This window comes from Rhinolophus hipposideros (assembly GCF_964194185.1).
Source record: "Rhinolophus hipposideros genome assembly, chromosome: 10".
In the NCBI taxonomy this organism is placed as follows: Eukaryota; Metazoa; Chordata; class Mammalia; order Chiroptera; family Rhinolophidae; genus Rhinolophus; species Rhinolophus hipposideros.
The window spans coordinates 84,913,546-84,937,494 of record NC_138056.1 but is presented as its reverse complement, the minus strand read 5'-3'; the positions used below and the strand labels follow the sequence as shown (position 1 = coordinate 84,937,494).

Here is a 23,949-nt window from a genome sequence, read left to right as displayed (position 1 = left end):
CCCCTTCTCACGGAGGGCCGCTTTTCTCCTTCCAGGCCTCTGGAGTCAGCAGAAGCCCCAAGCTTTCTGTCAAATATCTCCCCATGGCTCCTGCAGCTCTGGGGGGTCTCCAACACCAAGCTGTCTGACCTTTTAGAAAAAGACAGAAAAGACACTGTAGGCTTACTGGGCCCCTGTGTGCAGGGTCTCAGAATTGACAAGGAACGGGACCCTCTATTTCCAAGCTCTTGAGGAGGAAGGGGGAGAACTGGCAGGAAGTCTGACCAACAGGGAGGCACTGAGAGCCCTAGTGGCCCCCATCCCTTCATCTCCCTGCGATGGAACAGCTTGTGGTGACATGTAGCGAGCACCACCGAAGTGCTGGCGACTTTTACATGCAGTACTTCATCCAATTCTCCTAACGACTCTGTGGTGTAAACCCTACTTGTTAGCTCCTGAAGGAGAAACGGAACTCAGAGAGCTCCGGTGCCGTCATAGAGACATCACCTGTCAGAGTGACGGGGTGGCGCAAGTCAATCAAGTCCAGTCTTCTCTGCCCCGACGGCCCCTTGCATCACCCGGACCGCACCCCAGAGATTCTGAGTTTAATTTGAAAAGCTCCTTAAATTCTTCTCATATACAAACACAGGTAAAAACACATGCCTACTCCAACTCCTCCCCCTTTTTATGAATGGGAAAGCTGAGGGCCTGAGAGAAGACTGGGCTTCCCTAAGGTCACCCCATATTAGTTTCCCGGGGATGCCATAACAAACTACCATAAACTGGGTAGCTGAAAGCAACAGAGACGTATTGTGTCACAGTTCTGGAGGCCAGAACTCCAAAATCAAGGTGTGGGCAGGGCACGCTCCCTCTGCGGCTCTAGGGGAAGACCCTTCCTCACTTAGCTCCTCCAGCTTTTGGAGTTACCAGGGATCCTTGGCACCTCTGTGCTTGTAAATGTATCACTGCCATCTCTGTTTCTGTCTCTCTCTGTGTGCCTGTCCAAATTTCCCTCTTTATAAAGACACCAGTCATAATGTATTTAAGGCACACCCTAACCCAGTATGAACTCGTCTTAACTTAATTACATTTGCAAAGATCTTATTTCCAATAAGGTCACATTCACAAGCTCTGGGTAGACATGAATTTGGGGGGGAACAGTATTCAAACTAGTACATACCCCATCATTAGTGGCAGAGCCAGGACTCCAATCCAGTCCCCTAAGTCCCATCCTATGCTTGCCCCACCACACGGGGTTGCTTGTCCCCTCTTTATTCTCTTCCTCTTATTAAAGGCTTCTTCGAGCCCCCTCCTCACCCTTCACCAGCCCCCAGCACTCATGACCACACCTTTCTTGGTGGAAAGGCATTGTCTTCTAAATAGGGAATCCCAGAGGACAGAGACCAAATTCAAGGCTTGTCCACGGAGCCTAGCCCAGGACCAAAGGTGCTCCATAGAGGCTTGATTAATAGAGCCAAGCTGAATTAAATGAATGAGTGCTCCTTCGTGAGGCAGGGAGGACCCCACTGACAGAAGCAACAAAGCAGAGGCTGGCTGACAACACGTCCCTATAAGAGGCACTGTCATTCTAGGAGAGTTGGGCTAGTGCAGAGCTTTGAAAGAACATAAGAAATGAGCTAATGGTCTAATTAGTTGAACTAATGGGCTCTACCACTTACTAGCTGTGTGACCATGGGCGGGTATGTAACCTATCTGTGCTTTGATTAGTATTAATAGTAGTATCTATTTCAAAGGGTTGTCGGGGTTAAATGAGATAATGTTTATAAAGCCTTTGGCCTAACATGTAATACGTGCTCAATAAATATTCAGCTTTTATAAAAGGACAGGCCTGCTCTAATCACCAGGAAAACGCATGATGAAGCAGGATGGAGTATTTGTAGTGACAATGAAAAGAAGAAAAGGATTCATTAACTACACACAGTGGTTCCCCGGTCATAGGTGTGTTCACAGACGAAACCACAGCCTTTGAGATGTGACAGTCCAGCAGTACTAACGGCAGTGTCCACATTGAAACATAGTTCTAGGTCCTGGTCTTAGAACCTAAAGGAGAGGGACCCTCCAGTGTATACCCACGGGGACACTTGGCATCCAGCACCCTAGCCCCTGACCACTCAATGCCATTAGTACCTCCCAGTTATGTTGTCCACCAAAAATTATCCCAGACACACATTTCCAAATGGCCTCAGGACGGGGGCTGGATGCAGAGATCCTCGCTGCCACTCTTCCCTTCCTCCAGCAGGATGCAGCCTGCTCCAAGGAGGAGCCAAGATGTGGGACAGCAGCTCTACCCATGGCAGGGATGGCTGGTCCTAACTGGGCTGTGGAGTATGGGCTGCCAGACTACCAGGGCACCAGGCTGGAGCCAGCCTTGGCGGCCAGCCATGTTGTGGATGCCTGGCCCCTCTGAACCGCCCACCACTGGCTGTGCTTCCTCCCCTCTCCACAAAGGACACCGTATGCCGCTCACTCCACACACCGCTTGCTCCCTCATTCCCCAGCACGGCCCGTCATCTGATTCTCATCAAACATGCAGAACTGATGTTGCACAAGGCTCCCCCAGAGGGGATTAACATAATACCCCTGATTTCTTCTTCCCCTCATTCTCTCTGCATCCCCCTGGCTGCAGCCTGCCTTTGTTTCAGGAGCAATACACTGTGTCTGGAAACCTTACTGCAATTAAATATGCACAAGGAGGGGGGAAGAGAAGGGGGAAATGAGGACAATGAAGGATGTGAAACATCAGATGCAGCAGCTGCTTGTTGCTATGGAAACCCCAGCTCCCCACCACCATCACCACAGCACCCCTTCTTCCCAGCTTAAAATTCCAGTGGGGCAAATGCTGCCTGGTCCTGGGGTGCTGGGAGCTGGGGGATCACAGGGTCTTCGCTGTCCAGGCTGGAGCACCGATGGGCTGCTGTTCGGAGTCTTTCCTGTTTTTCCTCACCCTGCCGCCACCACCTCTGACCGTGGCCCTTCTGATTGGCAGCAGCACCCTCCAGTAGGTCTATGTTCCAGTCCCACTTACATAATAAATGACAGGAGAGTGTCTGCATTTGACTTAGGCATGTCACAACATGGAGACATCATGGCACACTCGGAGTCTCGGGAGGGAGCCAGGCTTTCTCTGAGCTTCCTGCAGGTCCCCTCCGACTGCCAGCAGCAGGGCTTGGCTCCTTCTCTCTCCCTTTTCGTCTTTTATGCACAGCACTGCGTGGGGTCTGCATGGTGTAGTCTGTGTGTTGGAGAGAGTGGGGCGGGGTCCATCTGCTCCAAGTTCCAGAGGACTGGCAGGCTGCCAGACAGCTGCGTGTTCACCTAGGGGGAGCCCAACAAGATGGTGAACTCCCAGGCCTCGGCCCACAGAACCGGGGGTCCAAGAGCGGAGAGAGAAAAAGTGGCCTAGCAGCGGTGTGTGGACACAAGGCGAGCCTCTGGTTGACTGCAAGGAGAATGTGACGCAGTAGTATAATGGGCCTGCCTCCCCATGCCCACTCCGTCCCCCTAGCAAGCGGGTTCAGTCTTAAGCTGGAGGTTGGCAGTCCTGCTCTATCCTGCCCTGGTCACATAAGGCTGATTTGTTAGCTCCCCACCACTTGGCAAAGTGCCTGGCACATAGAGTAGTCCTGTTCAAAGACGAGTGGAGGGGGGAAGACAGGAAGAATGGGACGGGAGGTGGGAGGCAGGGAGAATTAGATTTGTTGCGACACCAAAGTTTATTAAGAAGCAAGAGACCAACCAGAGTGATGAAGTTATTTGAAACCATACTAAATGAATAACTATTAAAAAATAAAACCTTAAAACTGCTTAGCCTGAAGAAAAGTCAAAGGGTAAGATAGCTGCCTTCTAATATGTAAGGCAGTGTGTCGGTAACACAGGTTTAGGCTGATTCTGTAGAGCTCCAGTTAGTAGAACCAGGTCCCGTGGAGGGAGTTACAATGAGACCGATTGTGACCAAGGAAGGCCTTTCTAAAAGTCAGAGCTGTCTACTTTGGAATGGGCTACTGAGTGAGGTAATGAGTTCCCCAGCCTGGGAGATATTCAAATAAAAGTTGGAGAACCTTTGTCAAAGATGTAGTCAAACACATTCAGCTTTTCAACCTTGCAATTCTACAGCATCCCTTGTCGGAAAGTGTCCTTTGGTGAAGTCCCCATCTCCAGATGCTGAGATCTTGAACTTGTGCCTAGAGGGATAGGATACTGCTGAATATTCCTAATAGGAGGGTGAACCAGTATCCAAGCTCTTGTCATTCGTTTAGGAGATCACTCAGCCCCCCAGATAGAAGGAAGCCAACTTCTGATCTCTAAATAATAGGATTGAAAAGTCATGGAGCCACCCAACATGTTGCCCTATGGAAGCCTGACGTTCTGATGTCAGCAGGGCCTTCCTGTGGAGTCAACATTACCCTCCCCCCATCTTTACGTCAGGTTCTTTTAAGTCATTATTACTGTCCTGATTCCAATGCCTCCTCCCAAAGGAAATGGCAGCCTAGGGTCTTTTATGCCTTCCTAGGAAAGAAGCTAAGCCCCCAGAGAATAGGCAGAGGGATCTAAAGTTACGTTCTCAATCCTAGTCTATCTGGGTCTTAGGCGGGAGGACACTGCCAGAAGCTTAGGGAGTTCAGAGCTGAATACAAGCCCCTCCCCAACTCTCATGTCTGACTAGCTCAAGTTCATGCTTGGTCCTAGAACCTTGGACAAGAAAAGCCAGTCTATTTCTGAGTGGAGTCCACATCAGCAAAATGGGTATACCACTGCCTGTCCTTCTGACTTCCCTGCAAGTCCTGACCATAAAAGGCTGTGGAGGGGGCAGGAAAGGCCAAGTGTTGTGCCTGCGCCTTTACCCTACCCAGAACGGGTATGCAAGAACTGTTTGCTTAATGATTATCGTGTATCTGCCTCTCCACATCCCCATTCCTAGGGCAGCTTAGCCTCAATAATTGTTTGTTGAATGAATAAATGATTAAAATTGAGGGAAAAGGATTGAGGTTTGTGTTTGGTTCAATGCAGAGAGAGAGCTGGGAGCTGGAAGGCCTGAGTTCCGGTCCATTTACTCACTGTGTGACTTGAAAATGGAGATGACACAGTTGTAAGAACAAATAACAGTAGTCCTGGGCGACATGGCAGAGTAGATGAATGCTGTGCTTGCCTCCTCCTATGACCACATTAAAATTACAACTAAATTATAGAACAATCAACCTCAAGAACCATCTGAAGACCAGCTGAACAGAAGTCCTATAACTAAGGATATAAGAATGAGGCCATGTTAAGATTGTTGACTAATAATAATAATAATAGGAAATGTCTCAGCATTTAATATGTACCAAGCACCATAGAAAAGAAGAACAAATAAGCAATGAATATGAAAGAACTTAGCAAACTCTTGCAAAGAGGTGAGGCAGACGAGGACTACTATTCTGAGTCCTGTATGCCAGACAGCTATTTTTTTAAATCCTTATATCCATTCTATGAAGTATTATTTACACCTTATTATAGATAAGGCTCAGAGAGGTTAAATAACTTTCCCAAGGTCACACAGCTAATAAGAGGAAGAGTCAGATTAAAACCCAGATCTAGGTCTGACTCTAAAGCCCAATGCCGTTCTGTAAAACACTAAAGCATTTACACTGAAAGAAATAATTACTGTAATTTCTATTTGTTTTTATATAGAAAATCCTCATCTACTGGAGATGCTACTCTGCCTTCGAGGCTGCACCAACTTCACTCCCTTATTTTCCCCGTCACCTCCTCTCCCTGGGCCTAGCTTGGGAGTAGGCCAGCTGCCAGCCCAAGCTGTTTCTGGTGGTATGCCCAGCCAGGGGAGTAATGGACTATGTCCTGATTGTGTCTCCAGAAAACAGGTTTTTTATTACTTACCACGGCGGGCTGTACATCTCTGACGTGCAGAAGGAGGACGCCCTCTCCACCTATCGCTGCATCACCAAGCACAAGTATAGCGGGGAGACCCGGCAAAGCAATGGGGCCCGCCTTTCTGTGACAGGTAGGCAAGCGGGTTGGGGAGGGAGGGTACCAACCCGCCCTGGGTTTGGGCATGTGCACGCCATGCATTGGGCGTCTGCTAGGTACTCAGGGCACCCAGAGAAGGAGATTCAAGGACATAGCTCTAGGAACTGCTGAGGCAAACCTTGCCCAATTTGGTTTGGGGGCACAGGATTCCAGAGAGAAATTGTTTTTAGGAATCTGTACCTGAGGGAGCTTGAAAATCTCCTGAAGAATTGATTGCTCTCCTGACAAATATGTTACCATTTATCAAACAGTGAGAGTCGTGGAGCCCATCCTTCTTCCCTTTCTTTCCTTTGCTGCCAGGAAGTCGACAGGGAGAATATGATACTCAAACATACCAATGATGAGATTATACCGGATTGGATTGGATTGGCTTAGGAAGGGTTGTTTTCTTTCTTTTTTTTAAAAAAAAGATTTTATTGGGGAAGGGGAACAGGACTTTATTGGGGAACAGTGTGTACTTCCAGGACTTTTTCCAAGTCAAGTTGTTGTCCTTTCAATCTTAGTCATGGCGGGCGCAGCTCAGCTCCAGGTCCAGTTGCCGTTTCTAGTTGCAGGGGGCGCAGCCCACCATCCCTTGAGGGACTTGAGGAGTTGAATAGTAACCTTGTGGTTGAGAGCCCACTGAGCCATGCGGGAATCGAACCAGCAGCCTTCGGAGTTAGGAGCGCGGAGCTCCAACTGCCTGAGCCACCGGGCCGGCCCCAGGAAGGTTTTTTAATTTCCTTATGTCTTTAAGTATTTTTTAAGATTCTATTTTATCTATTTATGGGTACATTTAAATCTTTTGTTGTAGCCCCCTCACAACATTTGAAAGTAGGCAGAATATAATTTGTAAACAAAAATATTTATAAATTAAATAAAAGGTTCTTGTTCTGAGTGATTGATTATAACTTCTTAAGGAGAGCTGGAAGCTAATATTTACTGAATTCTCCTATGTACCAGAAATTTCGCTCAATGCATTTTCTGTTAGGCACCATAATAGCCTTGTGAGGAGTACACTGCTCTTCTTATTTCTACAGGTGAGAAAACCAGATTATGGGGAAGCCAGGCAACTTGCCCCAGCAGTGAGAGGCACAGCCAGAATTCACACTCTGATCCCAGCTGCCTCCAGCTCCCAACCCCTGATGGAAGGGGCCAGCTGAACACCACGCACATGCCCCAGTCACAGAGCAAAAGAGGCCACACGGTGCTCCTCAAGGAAGGATTTCTGGACAGTGCTTTTCAAACTCTTTCAACAGCAATCCCCAGACAGACGTTTTTATCATAATCTCTGCAATGCACACTGTTATTTCCTACCAGCAGGCATTGCAATGCTCTCGGATATTTTCTATTCTATTTTATCCCATTTTGATTTACCTAAACGCTGGTCACACCTTTACCAAATGGATTTAACAACTTCCTAACAGTTTGTGACTTGCAGTTTGAAAATCTCTGCTCTTGAATAGGTGGGATTAGAGTGGCTTTTGCAAGGAGGATGAACAGATAGTTAGGACTCCTGGGTTTGGACACTAGACTCACCAGGTCAGGCAACGTTTCTGGGCCGCTGGAAAAGGAGCTCAGCTAGGTGACCGCTCTGACATTGTGTGGTTTGGCAAGGACTACCCTGACCAACAGGTGACTTTTTCCAGTATCCCTTCTCATTTGCCTAATTCATTCATAGGTAAGACTAGGAGAGCAGGAGTTAGGAGGGCAAGGATCAGGCTCTCTGATTCCTCCTTGTGTCTCCAGCAGCTGGCCCTATACCTGTCACATAGTTCGTGCTAAGCAAATATTTATAAAATTAACCAACGCCAAGAGAAACTGTGTTGTCGTAGGGGGAGGAGATGGGGCTGCACTATGCAGCCCCATGTTTGTGGCTAGACTTTGGAATCTACCTCCCAGTTCCCAAATGTGTCAGAGTTGTTCCATTCCAAGTTGTAGGGACTTATTTATATGGTGCTTTGCATCTCATTTGCATGCTGCTCATACAATATGGGAAAGGCACAGAAAGCCCCACTCCTGCAGACCTGTTCCTTTCTCCTGCCCAAATATTTAGCCCTTCATCCTACTAAGCTCACCTCCACTTTTGGGGGGAATAGGGAAAAGGTCCCTCAAAACAGACACTCTTTAAACTGGAGGATATGCCAACCCTTCTCTTTCTGCTCTTTCTTGCCCACCAGCTCATAAGAGAAGGGGAAATGGGCAGAGAATGAGAGGTAGCACCTAGAGACTCAGATACAGAACCCAAATAGAGAAACAAAGAAATGAGGATAGGAAGATTCCCAGACAGACAAAAGTGGAGAGGCACAAGCATGGAGAAAGACAGAGGAGACCACATTGTAAAGGGGACCTAAAGGGAGGAGAGAACTGAAGGAAGGGAACAGAGGGGAGGGGAGCCAAGGGGAAGGGCTTCTCCCTGATTGACAGGGGCCCTGATGTGATGTGAAGTGACAAGGTGATCTGCAAGCTGCTTGTTTTGGCAAAAATGCAACTGGTTCTAGAGTGAGGCGATGCAGAGGGGAATTGGGTGAGGATCGAGGGCGTGACGGGAGCTCAGGCCTCAGCTTGGAGCCCCACAGGTCCCTCCACTCCCAGAGTGGAGAATGGGGGTCCATCCCAGGGAGCATTGGGTTTCTGCTGACATGTTTCACTCTCTAGTGACCAGAGCCCTCTGAGCTCCTGGGGCTGATGGCAGAAAAGGGTGTGGTCCCTCCCTGGCCAAAAGCTCTAGGCCAGCATCTGGAATCCAGGGATGGGGAGATGCAGCCGGGGTGTCTTGGCAGAGACACCCCAGTGGCTGAGGGGGTCTGAGCTGGGCGCACCACCGAGGGATGGCGGCCCCTGCCTCTCCCCAGGCCCAGAGGCAAGAGGAGCGGGTGAGAATGACCCGTGGCAGGGTGCTGCAGGTGGTCCCTTGATGAGGCTCAGGGCTGTATCTGAGGCTCCTTGGGTCCTCGCGAAGTGTTTGGTAAAGGAAGAGGGAGGGAAACGGAGGGAGCTAATGACTGATGAATCAGGCCACACTTTCAGTGTTAGCCTCACCACTCATCGAGCAGCGCAACCTGGCAGAAAATAATATCTCCAAACCTCAGCTTCTTCCTCTGTAAAATGGGAGTCACAAAATGTACCTCACTGGGTTGTTATGAAAATTAAATAGGGTATAGGATGCAAAAAGCTTAGGGGTGTGCCTGACGCAGGAAGCACTCAACAGAGACTAGCTGCTGTGATAGTTCTGTTGTTGCCGCATTATTATTCCTACATTGCCAAACCTTTGGGGGTGCCCCCCAACTTTCATTTTTCTGTATTTTCCAAGGGAGAGGACACAATTGCAAGAATAGTCTAAGTCCTCTAAAATACAACCTAATAATAACCACTCCACGCACCTAGGTGCTGTTTGGAGTTTACCAAGTGCTTTGAAGTGCATTAGCTCTGTGGCACAGGCGTTGTCATCCACAGTTATAAAGTAGGGAACCAGTGGCCAGAGAGGCTGGGACTAGGACAGGGCTCCCCAGCTCACGGAGTCCGGAGCCTGGTGCAGAAGCGACTTTTTTGGGGGGTGCCCTTTTCAGGCAGCACCGTTTACCCTGGGGTAGGTCCCAGCAGCCTCCCGGGGGTGCCCCGTCCCGCAGCCTCGTCGCAGCGTCCCTGGAGATCTCTCAGGGCTGGCCATCTGTCTCCCCAGCCTTGCACCGGCCCTGGCAGCGCCGGACCCCCCCAGGCTGTCGCAGTACATGCCGCAGCATTTTACTTCTGCTCCAGAGTAATGAAAGAGGTTTCTTTCCCTCAGAATTTAATTTCACGCCTGAGACTCGGTGATTAATTCCCTCCCCCCCACCTCGCCCCTTCCTCCACCGCCCTGTCAGCCCCTCTGCTTGTAAATTCTGCGGTGTGCCACGAAATTTCTGTGTTTTGCATCAATTAAGTGTCACATTGAGTAATTCTTCCCTGGCACCAGGTTTGTTTATCCCAACCATTCCCACAGGGTTGTGGGGGGAAGAAGCTAGCAGGGAGGGAGGGAGGGCCCCAAATAGTAACTGCCCAGCACATGTGTGTTGTGATTTAGTGTCCGTCGAGCGCTTTGACATACATTTTGCCATTGTTACCTACCACAACCTTATGAGATCTGGAGGCAGCCTTATCACCTCTACCTCGTGCACAGATGAGGAAACTCAGGCTCTGAGAAATCGTAAGACTCTCCAAGGGCCCACAATGATCTGTGACCCAGGCAGACTTGTACCTGGGTCTCCTGGGTCCCAGCTGAGCATTGCAGCGTGGAAAGGGAGCAGAGTCTTCTAGAAAGTCATTCTCCCAGAGAGAAGATTTTGTAGCCCAAACCCTCTCCAAGAAAGATCAGCTGAGGACAGACAGAATTTCCCATCAGATAAGAAGGATCCCCAGGCTCCGCTGATCTTGAGTAAAACTCCGATGGGATGGCTCCATCTCGCATCCATTTACTGAACAAGAGTGAGGGGAGTCCCGGTTCCCGATCTTGGCTTTGCAGTATGATGCTGGGCAGGTCACCACACTTCTCTAGTCTCAGGACTCTCATCTGTGTGTGCCCTCCAAGGCCCCTAAGCCAGCTCTTCTATTCCAAACCTATAACATTCTACAGTGTGGGAAAAGCAGATCATTGGCCCACCCCATGCCTGAGTGCCCCGTTCATCCTCCCTCAAATATTAATGGTTCCTCGGCCAAGGGCCCTGCTCTGTGCCAGGCACAGGAGATACAGCAATGGATTAATGCTGACCCAAGATGCTCACAGTCTTCCAGAGAGGCAAACACAGGGCCTGGTGCTAACTGCTGCTGGCAAGGGCCATGGGGGAGGTAGCAACAGTGGTGCTTCTGGGGAGGGCAATGGGGTGGCTGGAGGCAGAGGGGAGGGAGCCTCTCTTTTCACTGTGTACTCTGCTATACTTTTGGAAATGTTGTCATGTGTATATATTACACTTTTGAATTTTTTATTTAGAAAGAAAAGGTTGTTTGAAAGTAAAATTTAAAAAAAAGAAAACTATGGGAGTCCAGTGAAAGTGGCCTGAGGGAGACGTCCAGAGAGGTGACGTGTAAGCTGGTTTGTGAAAGATGAATAGGGGTTGGCCAAGCAGAGTGGGCTGGCCGGGCATCCAGGAAGAGGACAGGCGATGACATGTGTGCCACAAGTGGGAAACGGTTGAGATGAGAGGTGCAGGGAGGTAGGTGTAAACAGATCTCCAAACAGTTTGGGGCTAATCATAGAAGGCCTTGGAATTCAAAATAAGTGTGGATAGTATCATGTAAGTAGAGGGGGTACCATGGAGGTTTTATAGCAGGGGGAGGTCACCAAGGGGCAGGAAGCCCAATGAGGACTTTTAGGGTGAGAACCAGACTGGGATAGCAGCCAGAGTGCCATTCAGAAGTGGCATGAATCCTCCTACACAGGGCCTGGGTCTCCTGCAGTTTAGGGCCACAGATCTTGCAGTCACAGGTTTCTTTTGGTTTGGGAATTGTTGGGGGTTGGGTTGGGGTGGTTTGCAGTAGGCTTAACTTCCAAATCCTTCTGGGCTTTGATGGAAATGCACTGGCCTTCTCTGATTCTGCCCAGATTGCCGGTGGGAGGAGACAGGACAAGGCAGGCAGATCGTTCCCCCATTCTGGAAGGTCGCCCACAGGCCAAGCTAAAGCCCAGACCAAGGCTTACCAAGAATCACAAACCTAAGATGTCATGATTCTCATGTCACAGGGACTCACTGCTCCTGAGGCTTAGCCAGACTGCAGGAACTCTTTGTATAAAGGCGCTCACACACACACTCTCCTTTTGTGCCTGATGTTCACTCTCCTGTTCCCTCTGTCTGTCTGTCATTCTAGCCTACTCTACCTGGCATGCCCTCTCCTCCTCCAGCCCTGCTCCCCATCATAGTTCTCAGAGCCTCTGTCTGGCCCAAGTGGGAGAGTTTGGGCCAGGATCTGGGCTCAGGGAGACACCATGAGCCCTCCCACACTGGGTATTGCTCACTCTGGACGCCAGTGGGCAGCAGCTTGCCTTTCCTTCCTCATGCCCACTTCACCCCACCCAAGACTAATCAGGGCTGCTAACACTTTTTGCCTTCCAGACCCTGCTGAATCGATCCCCACCATCCTGGATGGCTTCCACTCCCAGGAAGTATGGGCCGGACACACCATGGAGCTACCCTGCACTGCTTCCGGCTACCCCATCCCTGCCATCCGCTGGCTCAAGGATGGCCGGCCCCTCCCAGCCGACAGCCGCTGGACCAAGCGTATCACAGGGCTGACCATCACTGACCTACGGACCGAGGACAGTGGCACCTATATTTGTGAGGTTACCAATACCTTCGGCTCAGCAGAGGCCACAGGCACCCTCACGGTCATTGGTGAGTGGGGAAAAGCCCTCTTTCTGCCCCATCCCTGAAAGTAACCTTTGAGAGCACCGCAGTGTGATGGAGAGGGACATGGGGACAACTGCACTGCCTCTGACCATCCCCACGGGATCATTCCCTGGTTGGGGAAGGCATTTGATGTCCTGGGAAAAGCCCTGGGTTTGAAATCAGAAGATCTGCCTTTGGTTCTGGTATTATCAGATAGTAACTGACTTTGGGCAAATCACATAACCATGATCATCACCTCTGCGTCCTTTTGTGTAAAATGGGATAATGATTCGGCCTTCCTACCTTCCAGAGGTCACAGGGTCAGATGGGCCCATGAAGGTGATGGTGACAGGCTCACAGGGTTTCTTGGCATGTCGGGAGGAGGTAGTGTCTGTACTGAAGGAAACAATGCTGATGTTAATCCATCAGAGAGGACATATGTATCCCATCAGAGGTGACATTCAGAATATTTCTCATGATCAATCAGGTCAGACACTGGGTATAAACAACCAAGTCAGCCTTTCCAGGCTGTGCCAGCAAGTATTAACGCTGGTCCTTCCTGTTCCTCCCCATCTCAGAGCCCCAGCAGTCCAGGGAGGCCATGTGGAGAGCAGGAGGCCTTAGTAGCGAGCCCCTGCTGCCGCTGAGCCCCTGGGTGGGGAGGGAAGAAGAGGCCGAGGGGCCGATGCCAGAGAAAGAACCCTGGAGGAGGACCAGCGAAACCCAGGGGCATCCTCTACCCCCACCCCACCCCTGCCCCTGTCGGGTGACCCGGCCTTAGCTTCTCCATCTATGAAATGAAGAGACCCTTCAACTCTGGCATCCAGAGTCTGCCTCTGAGTTTCCTGATTTCTGGGCTGCAGGGAAGGTGTTGGGAGTAGTGGGGCTGGGATTCGGAGACCCTGAGGGATCTCACTCCCGTGTGGCAGCAATAGCCTGAGTCCCTGAACATTGTACCTGATGGCATCATGAGGGTCATTCAACCTGGACAGTGGAAGGAAGCCATCCAGAGGCAATCCCACCCCATCCTACAGAAAGGTTCCCTCTGCCACCACACCAGCCATCTCATGAGTACAGAGCTCAAGATCTGTAGACCTTCAGGTGGACCAGAGAAGCACAGCAGAGCCCAATCCCTCCTGGGCTGGCCTCAGGGCCTGGTGCCCTGTCGCCTCAGCCCAAATGTGGGCCCAGTCTCCTCTCCACAGTTGAGGGGTCCTGACAATTGGAGTGTATCTGCAGTGCTGGGGAGAGGCCCGCCCCATGTGAATTCACTATGAAGCTGGAAGAGCAGAAAGAGCCCCAAGAAATGCTCTCTCTGGGAGTGACAGTGTATGACCCAGATGCTTAGGTTAAAATGCTGAGAGTCTGGCTTCAGGGGCTGGGGGGCCTCCTGGTACAAACAAGCCCTAGACAGCAGAGCAGGCAGATCAAAGGACCAGGCTTCGTACCCCACTTCTTGCACTAAGCACTATCCAAAACTGTTTGGTCTAGTATTGCCTTCACTCCCTTCTCCACCCTCCTGCTACACACACACACACACACACACACACACACACACACACATAGTTGCACTCACATTCACATACACACACATAGACTGTCTCAGGGAACAGGTCAGGAACATACTCCCAAATCCTTGGAAAATTAGCAAACCTGACTGCGTAATTTGGTGTTCACAGTACATACAGGCAAGCCAGTACTTACACACACACACACACACACACACACACACACACACACACAGGCAGATGTGTTGAAAGTTCCACTTCCCTGTACACATGTGCTCGTGTAAATATGGTGCCCATACACAGATACACACATTCCTCCACCGTAACATGCTCATACCCTAGCATACTCACACAGACACACAATGAATAACTGCCCGCAGCGCTGTACACACCCCACGGGCTCTGTATGCCTAGGTACACCTGATCCTGCTCTGATCCTCAGCTCCCACTCTCCCCAGTGGGGCTGGCTGTACAACTGAGCTCAAAGGGAAGTGACACGGTTTTCTCTGTCTTCCATCCTCTCTGATAGCCCCTCTCTGCCAGGTTTGTGGAGAGAAGAGCAATGCTTTTCATAACCGACCCCCCAATTCTGCAACCAGGCCTCCCACCCATCATGCTGCCAAGCCTGAGAAGGAACAGTGAGGATAGGGCAGCTGCGTGGCCGAACCCTGGGAGCCCTGGCTAGTGACTGCCACAAACAGGACACCGCCTGCCTCATTGTGCACTGACATTTCCTGGGCAGCAGACAGAGGCTCTGGGAGCAAGTAGGGAGAGCTGAACATGAGCAGACTCATGCACCCTCCCAGACAGGCCTGAAGTCCCCCATCTCTGACAGGTTGCTTCATTGGGGGTCTCAGGCTCCTGCAGGCCCCAGACTCCTTTCTGGAACCCCACGTCCATGGAGAACAGGAGAGAGAGGCCGACTTGGGGTTGGTAACCAGGCAGCCAGTGAGAAAAATCAATAAGTGTGATTCAGGCAGGGTAGGGGTATAAAGATTAGAGACACCACCCTGTTCTCAAGTGGCTCACAGTCCAGAGGGAGAGAGAGACACAAAGAAGTGATTAAAGATTGTGTACTTACTTAGCCTGGTGTTAGTTACATACAGGGAGGTCCAGAGAGGGATCCTTAACCCAGCCTGGGAAGGGAGTAGTGTCCAGGAAGGCTTCCTGGAAGAGATGACACCTGAGCTCAGTGTGGAGGATGAGTAGGAATTAGATAAAGAGGGCAAAGAGCACTCTAGGCAGAGGCCTTGGGGCAAAAAGTAGCCCAGAGTATGCAGGAAACATGGGCAGGCTGCTGCTCTAGAAACTGTGTACCTGAGCAGAGAAGGCAGGCCCCCCAGGACCTTGATGCCCTGGAATGCCACACCAAGTTGTTGGGTGCCGTGGAAGATCTGAGCAGGGCAGTCATCAGCTGCAGCATGGAGGACAGATGGAGGGATGCAGGGAGAAGGGTGGCAGGGAGGAGGGTGCTGCCTCGGTCCAGGCCAGAGCGGTGGGCCCACAGCAGAGCAGTGGGCGTGGGGATGAAGAGTAGAGATCATAGATCGAGTGACGCGTATGAAGGAAGTCAGCCCAGCAGCAGAAGGCAGCAGTTGGTTATCTGTACTGGTATGGAAGATGAGTGGCTGGGCCAAAGGTGCCTCCCTGGTGTCTGGGGTGGGTGACAGGAAGGATGATGAGCCAGTCAAGCTCCCATCCAACTTAGGAGCTGAAGAAAGCTTCACAGCCCCGCTTGAGCAAAGGGACACGCATCAAGAATGCTCAGACCATCAGAGCAAGAGGTGTAGAGACATCTCCTGGCTCGACCCTGCCGTTTAACATATGAGTACATAAACTGAGACCTAGCGAGGGCAATTCACCAGTCCCAGGCCCCTCGCCAACCTCCTCAAGGAGTCTGGAGACTGCACTAGGGCCTCTTGACTCCAGGGCCTTTTATGCCCACAGCCTACCTCCAACCATGCTCCACCCACACTAAGACCTTTTCCTTTTCTTTTTCCCCAATTTACACTTATGTTTCGCCGGCCCGGCCCAGACCCCCTTCATGTGACCCTGACACCAAAGAAGCTGAAGACCGGCATTGGCAGCACGGTCATCCTCTCCTGTGCCCTGATGGGCTCCCCTGAGTTTACCATCCGCTGGTACCGCAACACCGAGCTGGTGCTGCCCGACGAGGCCATCTCCATCCGCGGGCTCAGCAACGAGACCCTGCTCATCACCTCGGCCCAGAAGAGCCACTCGGGGGCCTACCAGTGCTTCGCCACCCGCAAGGCCCAGACCGCCCAGGACTTTGCCATCATTGTGCTTGAGGGTGAGCTGGGGCAGCCAGCACAGAGGGGTGGGTTCAGGACTCCCAAAGCCCAGCCAGGAAGAGCTCCACCCCAGGCCCCCTCCATCCCCTCCTGATAGGAGGTATTTATACAGTACTTCCTACTCACTAGGCAGATGCCTGTTTTATTTAATCCTCCAAGGGCCTTGTGTAGAAATACTTTTTTTAAATGTTACCTGTTTTTCAGTTGAGGAAATTGAGGCTTCGGTCACTTGCCCAAGGTCAAGTGACTGGCAGTTCAGAGCAAGGATGTGGAAAATGAGGCTGGTGGGAGGGGCAGAGTGGTGTGGGAGGGGCAGCCAGAAATGGAGGGCACAGGGGAAGAGGCAGAGGAGGGGCCAAGGCAGTGGCCTGGTGGGCAGTCCCAGACTTGGCCAGGCACCAGGCTCTCCCCAGGTTTTAGACAAGGGTCTCCCCAGAAATGGACAGGGACTGGCAGACTGGCCAAGTGTTGGATTAACATCAGCATTTTGGTGTGAAATGTGGGTGGGATGTGGAGTGCCCTGTTATATTTGCCTTGCTTTCTTTTTTTTAAGTACTTAACACCTATTTTAATCCTTTAAACAATCCTATGTAGAAGGATGGCCAGTGTCAACAATTACATCCCCCGTGTTCCATGGAGGAAGCTGGGTCACGGGGGTTAATTGTCCTGTCCAAGGTTATTCGTTTAGCCAAGACTAAGACCTGGTCAGAGATCCGCGACACCAGGACCAGGCAGCTTCCAATTTAAGCCTCAAACTTGCGGTTTTTTGCTCCAGGCTTTGCTACAGTACCACCACCCCCTCCTGCCAGAATGAGAACTGAAATCAGACTCCACAGGTCCTGGTCAGGTCCTGGCTTTACAGTTAACCTCCGAGCCTCTATTAATAAAGGGACGAGACAGAAGTAGAAAAGGAAAAGTTGAGAGGAGTAATATTAATTAAGCAGTTACAAAGCACTGTGCTAAGCATCTTTAATGCATTAATTCATTTAATACTCACAACATTAGTATGAAGAATTTGTACTCATTATCCCCATTATCACCATCCTCCATGGATAAGAGATGGAAAGACTCAGAGAGGTTAAGTAACTTGCCAAAAGACACAGCTAAAGTGGTTGAGGGAGGATTCATATGGTTGAGAGAGGAGTGTTAATTCATATGAAGTGGTAATTGGGACCTCACAGGGTTTTGCAGATATCGCATGAATTGATGTATTATATTATTATGGCCACTGCTTTCCCTCCTACCCTGGTGGGTGGTATGGCCTGGTGGGACGGTCACTCAGTGGCTGGGTGACTCTGAAGGGGGCTCCTCACTCCCTGCAGACGGCACGCCCCGCATCATCTCCTCCTTCAGCGAGAAGGTGGTCAACCCTGGGGAGCAGTTCTCACTGATGTGTGCGGCCAAGGGTGCCCCACCCCCCACTGTCACCTGGGCCCTGGACGATGAGCCCATCGTGCGGGATGGAAGCCACCGCACCAACCAGTACACCATGTCCGACGGCACCACCATCAGCCACATGAACGTCACAGGCCCCCAGATCCGCGACGGGGGTGTGTACCGGTGTACAGCGCGGAACTCGGTGGGCAGTGCTGAATATCAGGCGCGAATAAACGTAAGAGGTGCCTGTCTACATTTAAATATCAGAATAGGCTTTTGAGTTCCTTTGCCATCTCTGTGGTTACCATTATTCTTGTGGTGATTAGTACTTATTATTGTCATTTTGGTTTTAGTAGAGGTCTCTCTCCTCTTTCTTCCCTTCCCTCCCCCTGTCCCCCTCCCCCCACCCCCCCATCCTTCCATGGTCCCGTCATCCAGTGATGTGTGTGTGTGTGTGTGTGTGTGTGTGGTACAGTTCACTGCCTTGGCATTCCCACCCCCTCCTCTTCTCCCTTCTCATCTCCTGCAATCTGACCTGATCCCCCACCCCCACCCCTTCTTCCCAGCAAATATCTCTGGCCCCAGGTACACTAAGTACCCGGCTAGCATCCACCCACCCAATCAGGGCCTTGCAAAGACAAGGACAGGGAAGGGCAGTAAGGCTAGGCTTGAGCGGTAATAGGTGTGTCCACCAAAGCTGTGCTCCCAGGGTCCCGCCACTGAGCCAGCCCCCAAATACTCCAGGAGGTGTAAGCAGCAGGAGCCAGAGCGTCGTCTTCCCCCAATTCTCCGTTCTCCTCCTCCCCCCACCTTAAATCTCAAGCCATCAAGAGTGGGAGGCTCAGGCTGTGTGGGGGTGCCCCAAGGTAGGCAGCTACATGGGAAGGAGTCCTCAAAGTGATCAACCCCACGTTTCAGTTCTCTAAATCACCGTGGTGACAACAGTCTCCTCTCAAACTCTTTGCAGCCCTGGGAGGTCAAATTGGTCTTTATCTGACCTTACAGTGACCCCTGACCCAACAACAGAGGAAGAGCAAGGTTAGAAGAGGAAGGGCACTGGTCCAGCAGAGCTGGTAGCTGCCCTGGGGCAGGGAAGGGGAGCAGGGGGGTCATGCTAAATTCACCTGTGCCAGGTGTCCAACTCCACATGAGAAACGTGCCCTCCATTTGGCCACCCTCCTGCCCTCTCCTCTGAATTGGAAGGGGTTAAGCTGCAGGGTCCTGGGAGAATCCCTGATCCAGCCCCTCATCTACTGGGAGGGGAACCGGAAGCCTGGAGTTTCTTGTACCCCCTCCACCACTGCCCTGACTGGTGGCCTCAGAGCCCCTTTACGGCCCCCACATTGCCATCTGTTGAGCTGACCCAGCTGATAACACTCCCTTTCCTCAGCCAGTGAGATCAGAGCTCCCCTTTTATAGCCCCTTCTCAGGGGCCCACAAAACACATGTTGAAAGAAAATCATCAGTTCATTCAATAAAGACCTTTCTATTGTCCTTTAAATATTTAATGTACATAAGATCCTTTTGAGTACAAGACCATTATGAGGAATTGAATGAAAATAACAAAATCCCCACATTTCCATTTTAACCCAAACATCTTAATCACCTCATAAATGAGGACTTGCCCTCCCAAGTCCCAGTCATTTCTTAGTGAGGCTTCCGTTTGCTCACATACCCACTTCCACTAGGGGAATGGATTCTTGCCCCAGGCATGAATGGCACATGTCTGTTTGCAACTATTTGAAGCTAGTAACAGAGTCCTGGAGAGACCACAGGTGCCCCCAGTTCCAGCCTCTACCTTTAGCCTTGTAATAAAAGCCGCCCGATGCCTGCCACCAAATTTCCATTCCCGGATAGTTTCAGAGGCCAAGCAACTGAGAAGAGCATCGCAGGGTAGCGCCTGGCTGTCCCTGGCTAACCGCACCACTTGCCCCCCCTCTCCTCCTCCTCCTCCCTCCTGACTCCTGCCCAGGGCCCCCCAGCATCCGTGCCATGAGGAACATCACAGCTGTCGCCGGGAGGGACACTCTTATTAACTGTAGGGTCATCGGCTACCCCTACTACTCCATCAAGTGGTACAAGGATGCCCTGCTGCTGCCCGACAACCACCGCCAGGTGGTGTTTGAAAATGGGACCCTCAAGCTGACTGACGTGCAGAAGGGCATGGATGAGGGGGAGTACCTGTGCAGCGTCCTCATCCAGCCCCAGCTCTCCATCAGCCAGAGTGTCCACGTAGCTGTCAAAGGTAGGCCTCCCCCGGCACCAGCGCCGTCCTGGTCACCCGGAATTCTGGGTCCTTACCCAGCCAGCTGCTCAGAAAGCAGCAGGTCATCCCGAGTGAGTGGAAGGCCAAGGAAGAGAGGGCCTCGGCGTGGTGCTTGAGAGAGAAAGAGGGCTGGGTGGAATATTGTGGGGGGACACAAGAAGGCCATGAGTACCTCTACATTCAGGTTCACTCCGTAGGCTGCAGGATAAGGCAGCACTTGACCCCAGGGGCGTGAGGGGCCAGTGATATACAAAGAGGAGCCAGGCCACCTTCTGGGCAAGAGGCCCAGGACAGAGGTGACAGGCTACATAGGGCCCCTGACTTTAGCATGGTGCCACCAAGAATTCAGCAGAGGCCCACTAGAGACTGACAAGAGGAAGTAAGGGGCAGGAGCCAGAGAAGAGCAGCAACGGGACGCTGGGTGGAGGGAGCATACCCTGGGTGCCCTGCCTCCCTTCTGGGGTGCAGATTGGCTGGCTCGGGCTGCTCTTACAGGATTGGCAAGGACCTTCCAACTGCTAATGCTGCTTGAGGCCTGGAAAGTACCTTCTGGTATTTAAAAACCTCCTCCCTCCCAGGCCCTTCACACTTGCCTGGATGAGGTCTATGTTTTATGCAGGGATACTTAGCACCATACCTGGTACATGGGAACCATTGAGTAAATGTCTGTGGATTAAATGAACGAATGAATATAAATGAGTAAATAAATGAATGCATGAGTAAATGACGGATGTCCCCTTGGTTCTGGGGCAGTGCAGATGTGTGAAGCTACCTCCCAGACACACTCCTTGGAACTGGCAGGCCCGGAGACTGGGCAGCGGGTGAGAACAGAGTGACCTGGTTGCCCTGGGGGCAGGACCTGCCAGGCCTGGCTCAGGAGAGGTCAGTGAAAGCCAGACAGCTTCCATCTGCCCCAAAAGGACCCAGAGCCAGGGGAGGACAGGCTGGGAAAAGAAACACTCCACCTCAGAAAGGAATAAGGAGCTTGTGGGACCACCCGAGAGAGAGTCAGGAAGAGAGACAGGGTCTGAGAGCCCATATGCATCAGCCCAGGGCGGTGAGGAGGGGAGGCCCCCTTCCATGTCCTCACGGGACAACATAAAGCAGGGGAAGAAAGCCAGCCTTGGCCTGGGGCCCATGGAGAGGAAGAAACACCAGAGGGGTGTGGGCCTGCAAAGGCCCCAGCACCAGGGGAAGGCCCCCGTGCGTTCCTCACTCCTGAAGCAAGATTGAATGGACAAGAAGAAAGAAGCCTGGAGAAGGATGAGTGGGGAGACATGCTGCATTGGCTTTGACCCCTTCAAGCTTGTGGTGATGATGGTACATCTAGGTGGAAATGTCTGGGGAGCGCAGGCGAGACTGAACAGTGGCAGTGAAATGCAGGGTCAGAACTTCTCTCTCGTGTTCCTTGCCACCTGCTCACCCCCATCAGCACACGGGGGCTTAGTCATGTACACCCCTGTGCACACACCGCCTGTCACTGTGCTAGACAGCGAGTGTTTCTTGCACTGAAACTGAGACGGTAGTCTGGGTTGGAATGACTTGCTGGGAAGCCTCACCTTGAGCCCAGGGAACTGGGAGGTGGCTTCGTGACCACCTCAGGCCTGCGGAGGAGAGAGGAGGCCCCTACTGCATCTGCCTCCCTGCTTCTCAGCTGCTGCAACCCCACCAAGCCGAGGACCATGCTGGCCGCCTTCTGAGCCTAGTGTCTCTGCCCAGCCCACGGGCCTTGTGCTGGCAGAAACCTCCAACCCCCAGGTCATATCCCTAGTTTTGTGGCCCTGGCATGCAGAGCAGCCTGCCTTCCCCCTCCCGACATCAGGGCCGCCCGTATCCATTTCTGTTACAAGCTGTGGACCGAGAGTTTACAGTGTAAACATCACGTATTAAAACATCTAACCTTTGCTCTGCTCCCTTAGACTGCCCGCACCAGTGAGCATTTGGACGGGTTTGTTGGCTTAAAAAAATAAATAAATAACGGGCTCCAGTGAGCCTCAGAGTACGCAGAACATCCTGAAAGCTGCTTCTGCTCATCAATTATTCAACCCCATTCAGGGAGTGATCAGTCCTAATGAATTGAATCTGATGTATTCGATCCCAGCGACTCGACTCGCTGGGCCTGTTGGGATTGTGCTGTGCGGAGCCACGGTGTCTCCCCAGCCCAGGAAAGGGGGAGTGTACATGCGGGAGCACGTGCGTGTTATCCTAGAGGGCAAAGCCCATGCACCAGCACTCAGCACAAGCTTGGCATTCATAAAGCAGGAGTGTGCGTGTGTACAGTGTACAGGGGCATGTACACACAATCTCTCTTCTCCACCCTCAGGGTCTGAAAATCCAGCCCTAGCAGCAGTGAAGTCACCTGTTTCCTCTCCAGACCAAGAAGCAGCATGTGTATGAGAGGCTCTGAGACCCCGTGCCCCAGCCACTCTGAAAGCTCAGATCCCTCATCCCCCCTCTTTCCCCTGCTCCTTCTCCCCACCTCATTAGAATGCACTTTTGCAAAGAAGCCATCAGAGCTGATTATGAGCATGCTGCCTGATTAGCCGATGTGCTGTTCCAAGAGCTACTCAAGGGGGAGGGTAGAGGATGTGCCCTTGGGTGTGGATAGGGGACCTGCCTGTGGGGTAGGAAGGAATGGGCCCACGGTCAGCACTCTGGACCGTACTCCTACTGCCTGGCTGGGACATGCTTCCCACCCAGAAGATCAGAGCGGGGACCTGGGGTGTTGATAGGGCAAGGTGGGGGTGGGGCAGAGCACCAGAAGCGTGAGACCAATTGGAAGTGCCCCCATCTCTCTGTGGGGCCAAAGGCTGTAGGCAGGGTGCAGCAAACACCCATGCTGCTCCGTGAGCTGCAAAAACAACTGCTGCCTCCATTCCTTCTGGGACTGCTTGTCTTCTGATGAATTTTTCAAACACTGAGCTAAGAGAAGAACACACCAGGTATGCATGCACATGTGTGTGCAGAGACCTGTGTGCTTGAGCACCTATGTATGTACACATTGGTACACACAATATGCATGTACGTGCAACAAATACACACACATTAATCCATCCACACTTACACACACACACACACACACACACATGCTGGCAGTCACAAATGTTTCCTTTGTCCATATCCTCCCCTAAGGCAACATTCCTGAGTTACAAAGGGTGGCTGCACATAATGCCATATGAAATATTGCCCAAGTGAGCCAGCTGTGTCCCAGCAAGGTAGAAGGGGACGAGAGGGGCGAGGCGAGGATGCTTCCAGGGCTGCCTGGTTCTGGTGCATGTGACGCAGACTGACGGGGAGGTGGGGGGGGGGGAGCCAGGCTGCAGTGGGGTGGGCACTTGTCTCTGGGCATCTGAAGAGATTTCTGGCAGGATGCTGAGAGGAAGGCACATGGATTCCACCTATATTTGGTGTCTTTAGGACTCCCTGTAGCTGAAGAATAATGTAGCCTAAAAGCATCTCTGAGCACACAGGCAGAATGTTTAATTAACTAAGGAGGCAAGGCAGTAATTGGGGCTGCTTGGCCTTGGCTCAGCTAGGGAACTTCTCCATCCCCACATCTGAGCCTCATGAGTCCTCTGGAGCCAAAACAAGGGCACGAGGTACTTTCTGCTTATGTTCAGCACAGCCAGGACCAGGAGAGAGTGCTAGGTCCCTGTGGAGAGCAAACGGAAGAAGACACACACACACGCTCAGTCACACAACCTCACTCCCGCTGCCCATACAGCCCACTCACACGCATCCTTCCCTCACTGCTGAAACCAGTCCTTGACATGTGCCTGGAGCCTTGGGAGGAAGCCCCCTTCCACCTTAGTGATCATAGGGCGTAAGGGAGGCGCAGCCACCTGGCCAAATGCCTGCTGTTGGCAGAAGGGGAGGTTTGGAAGTAACCCACCAGAAAGGCGACACAACAGGTGCCACAGCGGCAGGTTGCCCAGGTGTACTGGGGAGAGGAGGCACCAAGGAAGCTGCTGCCAACAGCCCTATTCTTCAGAAGGAACAGGAGCCTAGTGGCAGGCCTCCTCCTTATCGGACAGACAGGGCTCCAGACGATGATGGTGGCCATGATGATGATGATGATAAAGCAGCAGCATCTATTGACTCATTCAGTGACGTTTACTGTGCAC

At 51.8% G+C, this 23,949-nt stretch overlaps 1 protein-coding gene across 3 annotated transcripts in view; it reads left to right on the top strand.

Annotated features, from left to right (window-relative positions):
* Positions 1 to 23,949, top strand: part of DSCAML1 (DS cell adhesion molecule like 1) — a 349,917-nt gene that overhangs the window by 248,094 nt on the left and 77,874 nt on the right. For 2 of the 3 annotated variants that reach the window (XM_081062532.1, XM_081062534.1), the window contains exons 4-8: positions 5,852 to 5,998; positions 12,090 to 12,368; positions 15,906 to 16,181; positions 17,505 to 17,801; positions 19,532 to 19,804. In XM_081062532.1, the coding sequence (XP_080918658.1) occupies positions 5,852 to 5,998; positions 12,090 to 12,368; positions 15,906 to 16,181; positions 17,505 to 17,801; positions 19,532 to 19,804 (1,272 nt within the window). The remainder of the gene's footprint in view (positions 1 to 5,851; positions 5,999 to 12,089; positions 12,369 to 15,905; positions 16,182 to 17,504; positions 17,802 to 19,531; positions 19,805 to 23,949) is intronic. The other variant, XM_081062533.1, reaches the window with a different exon arrangement.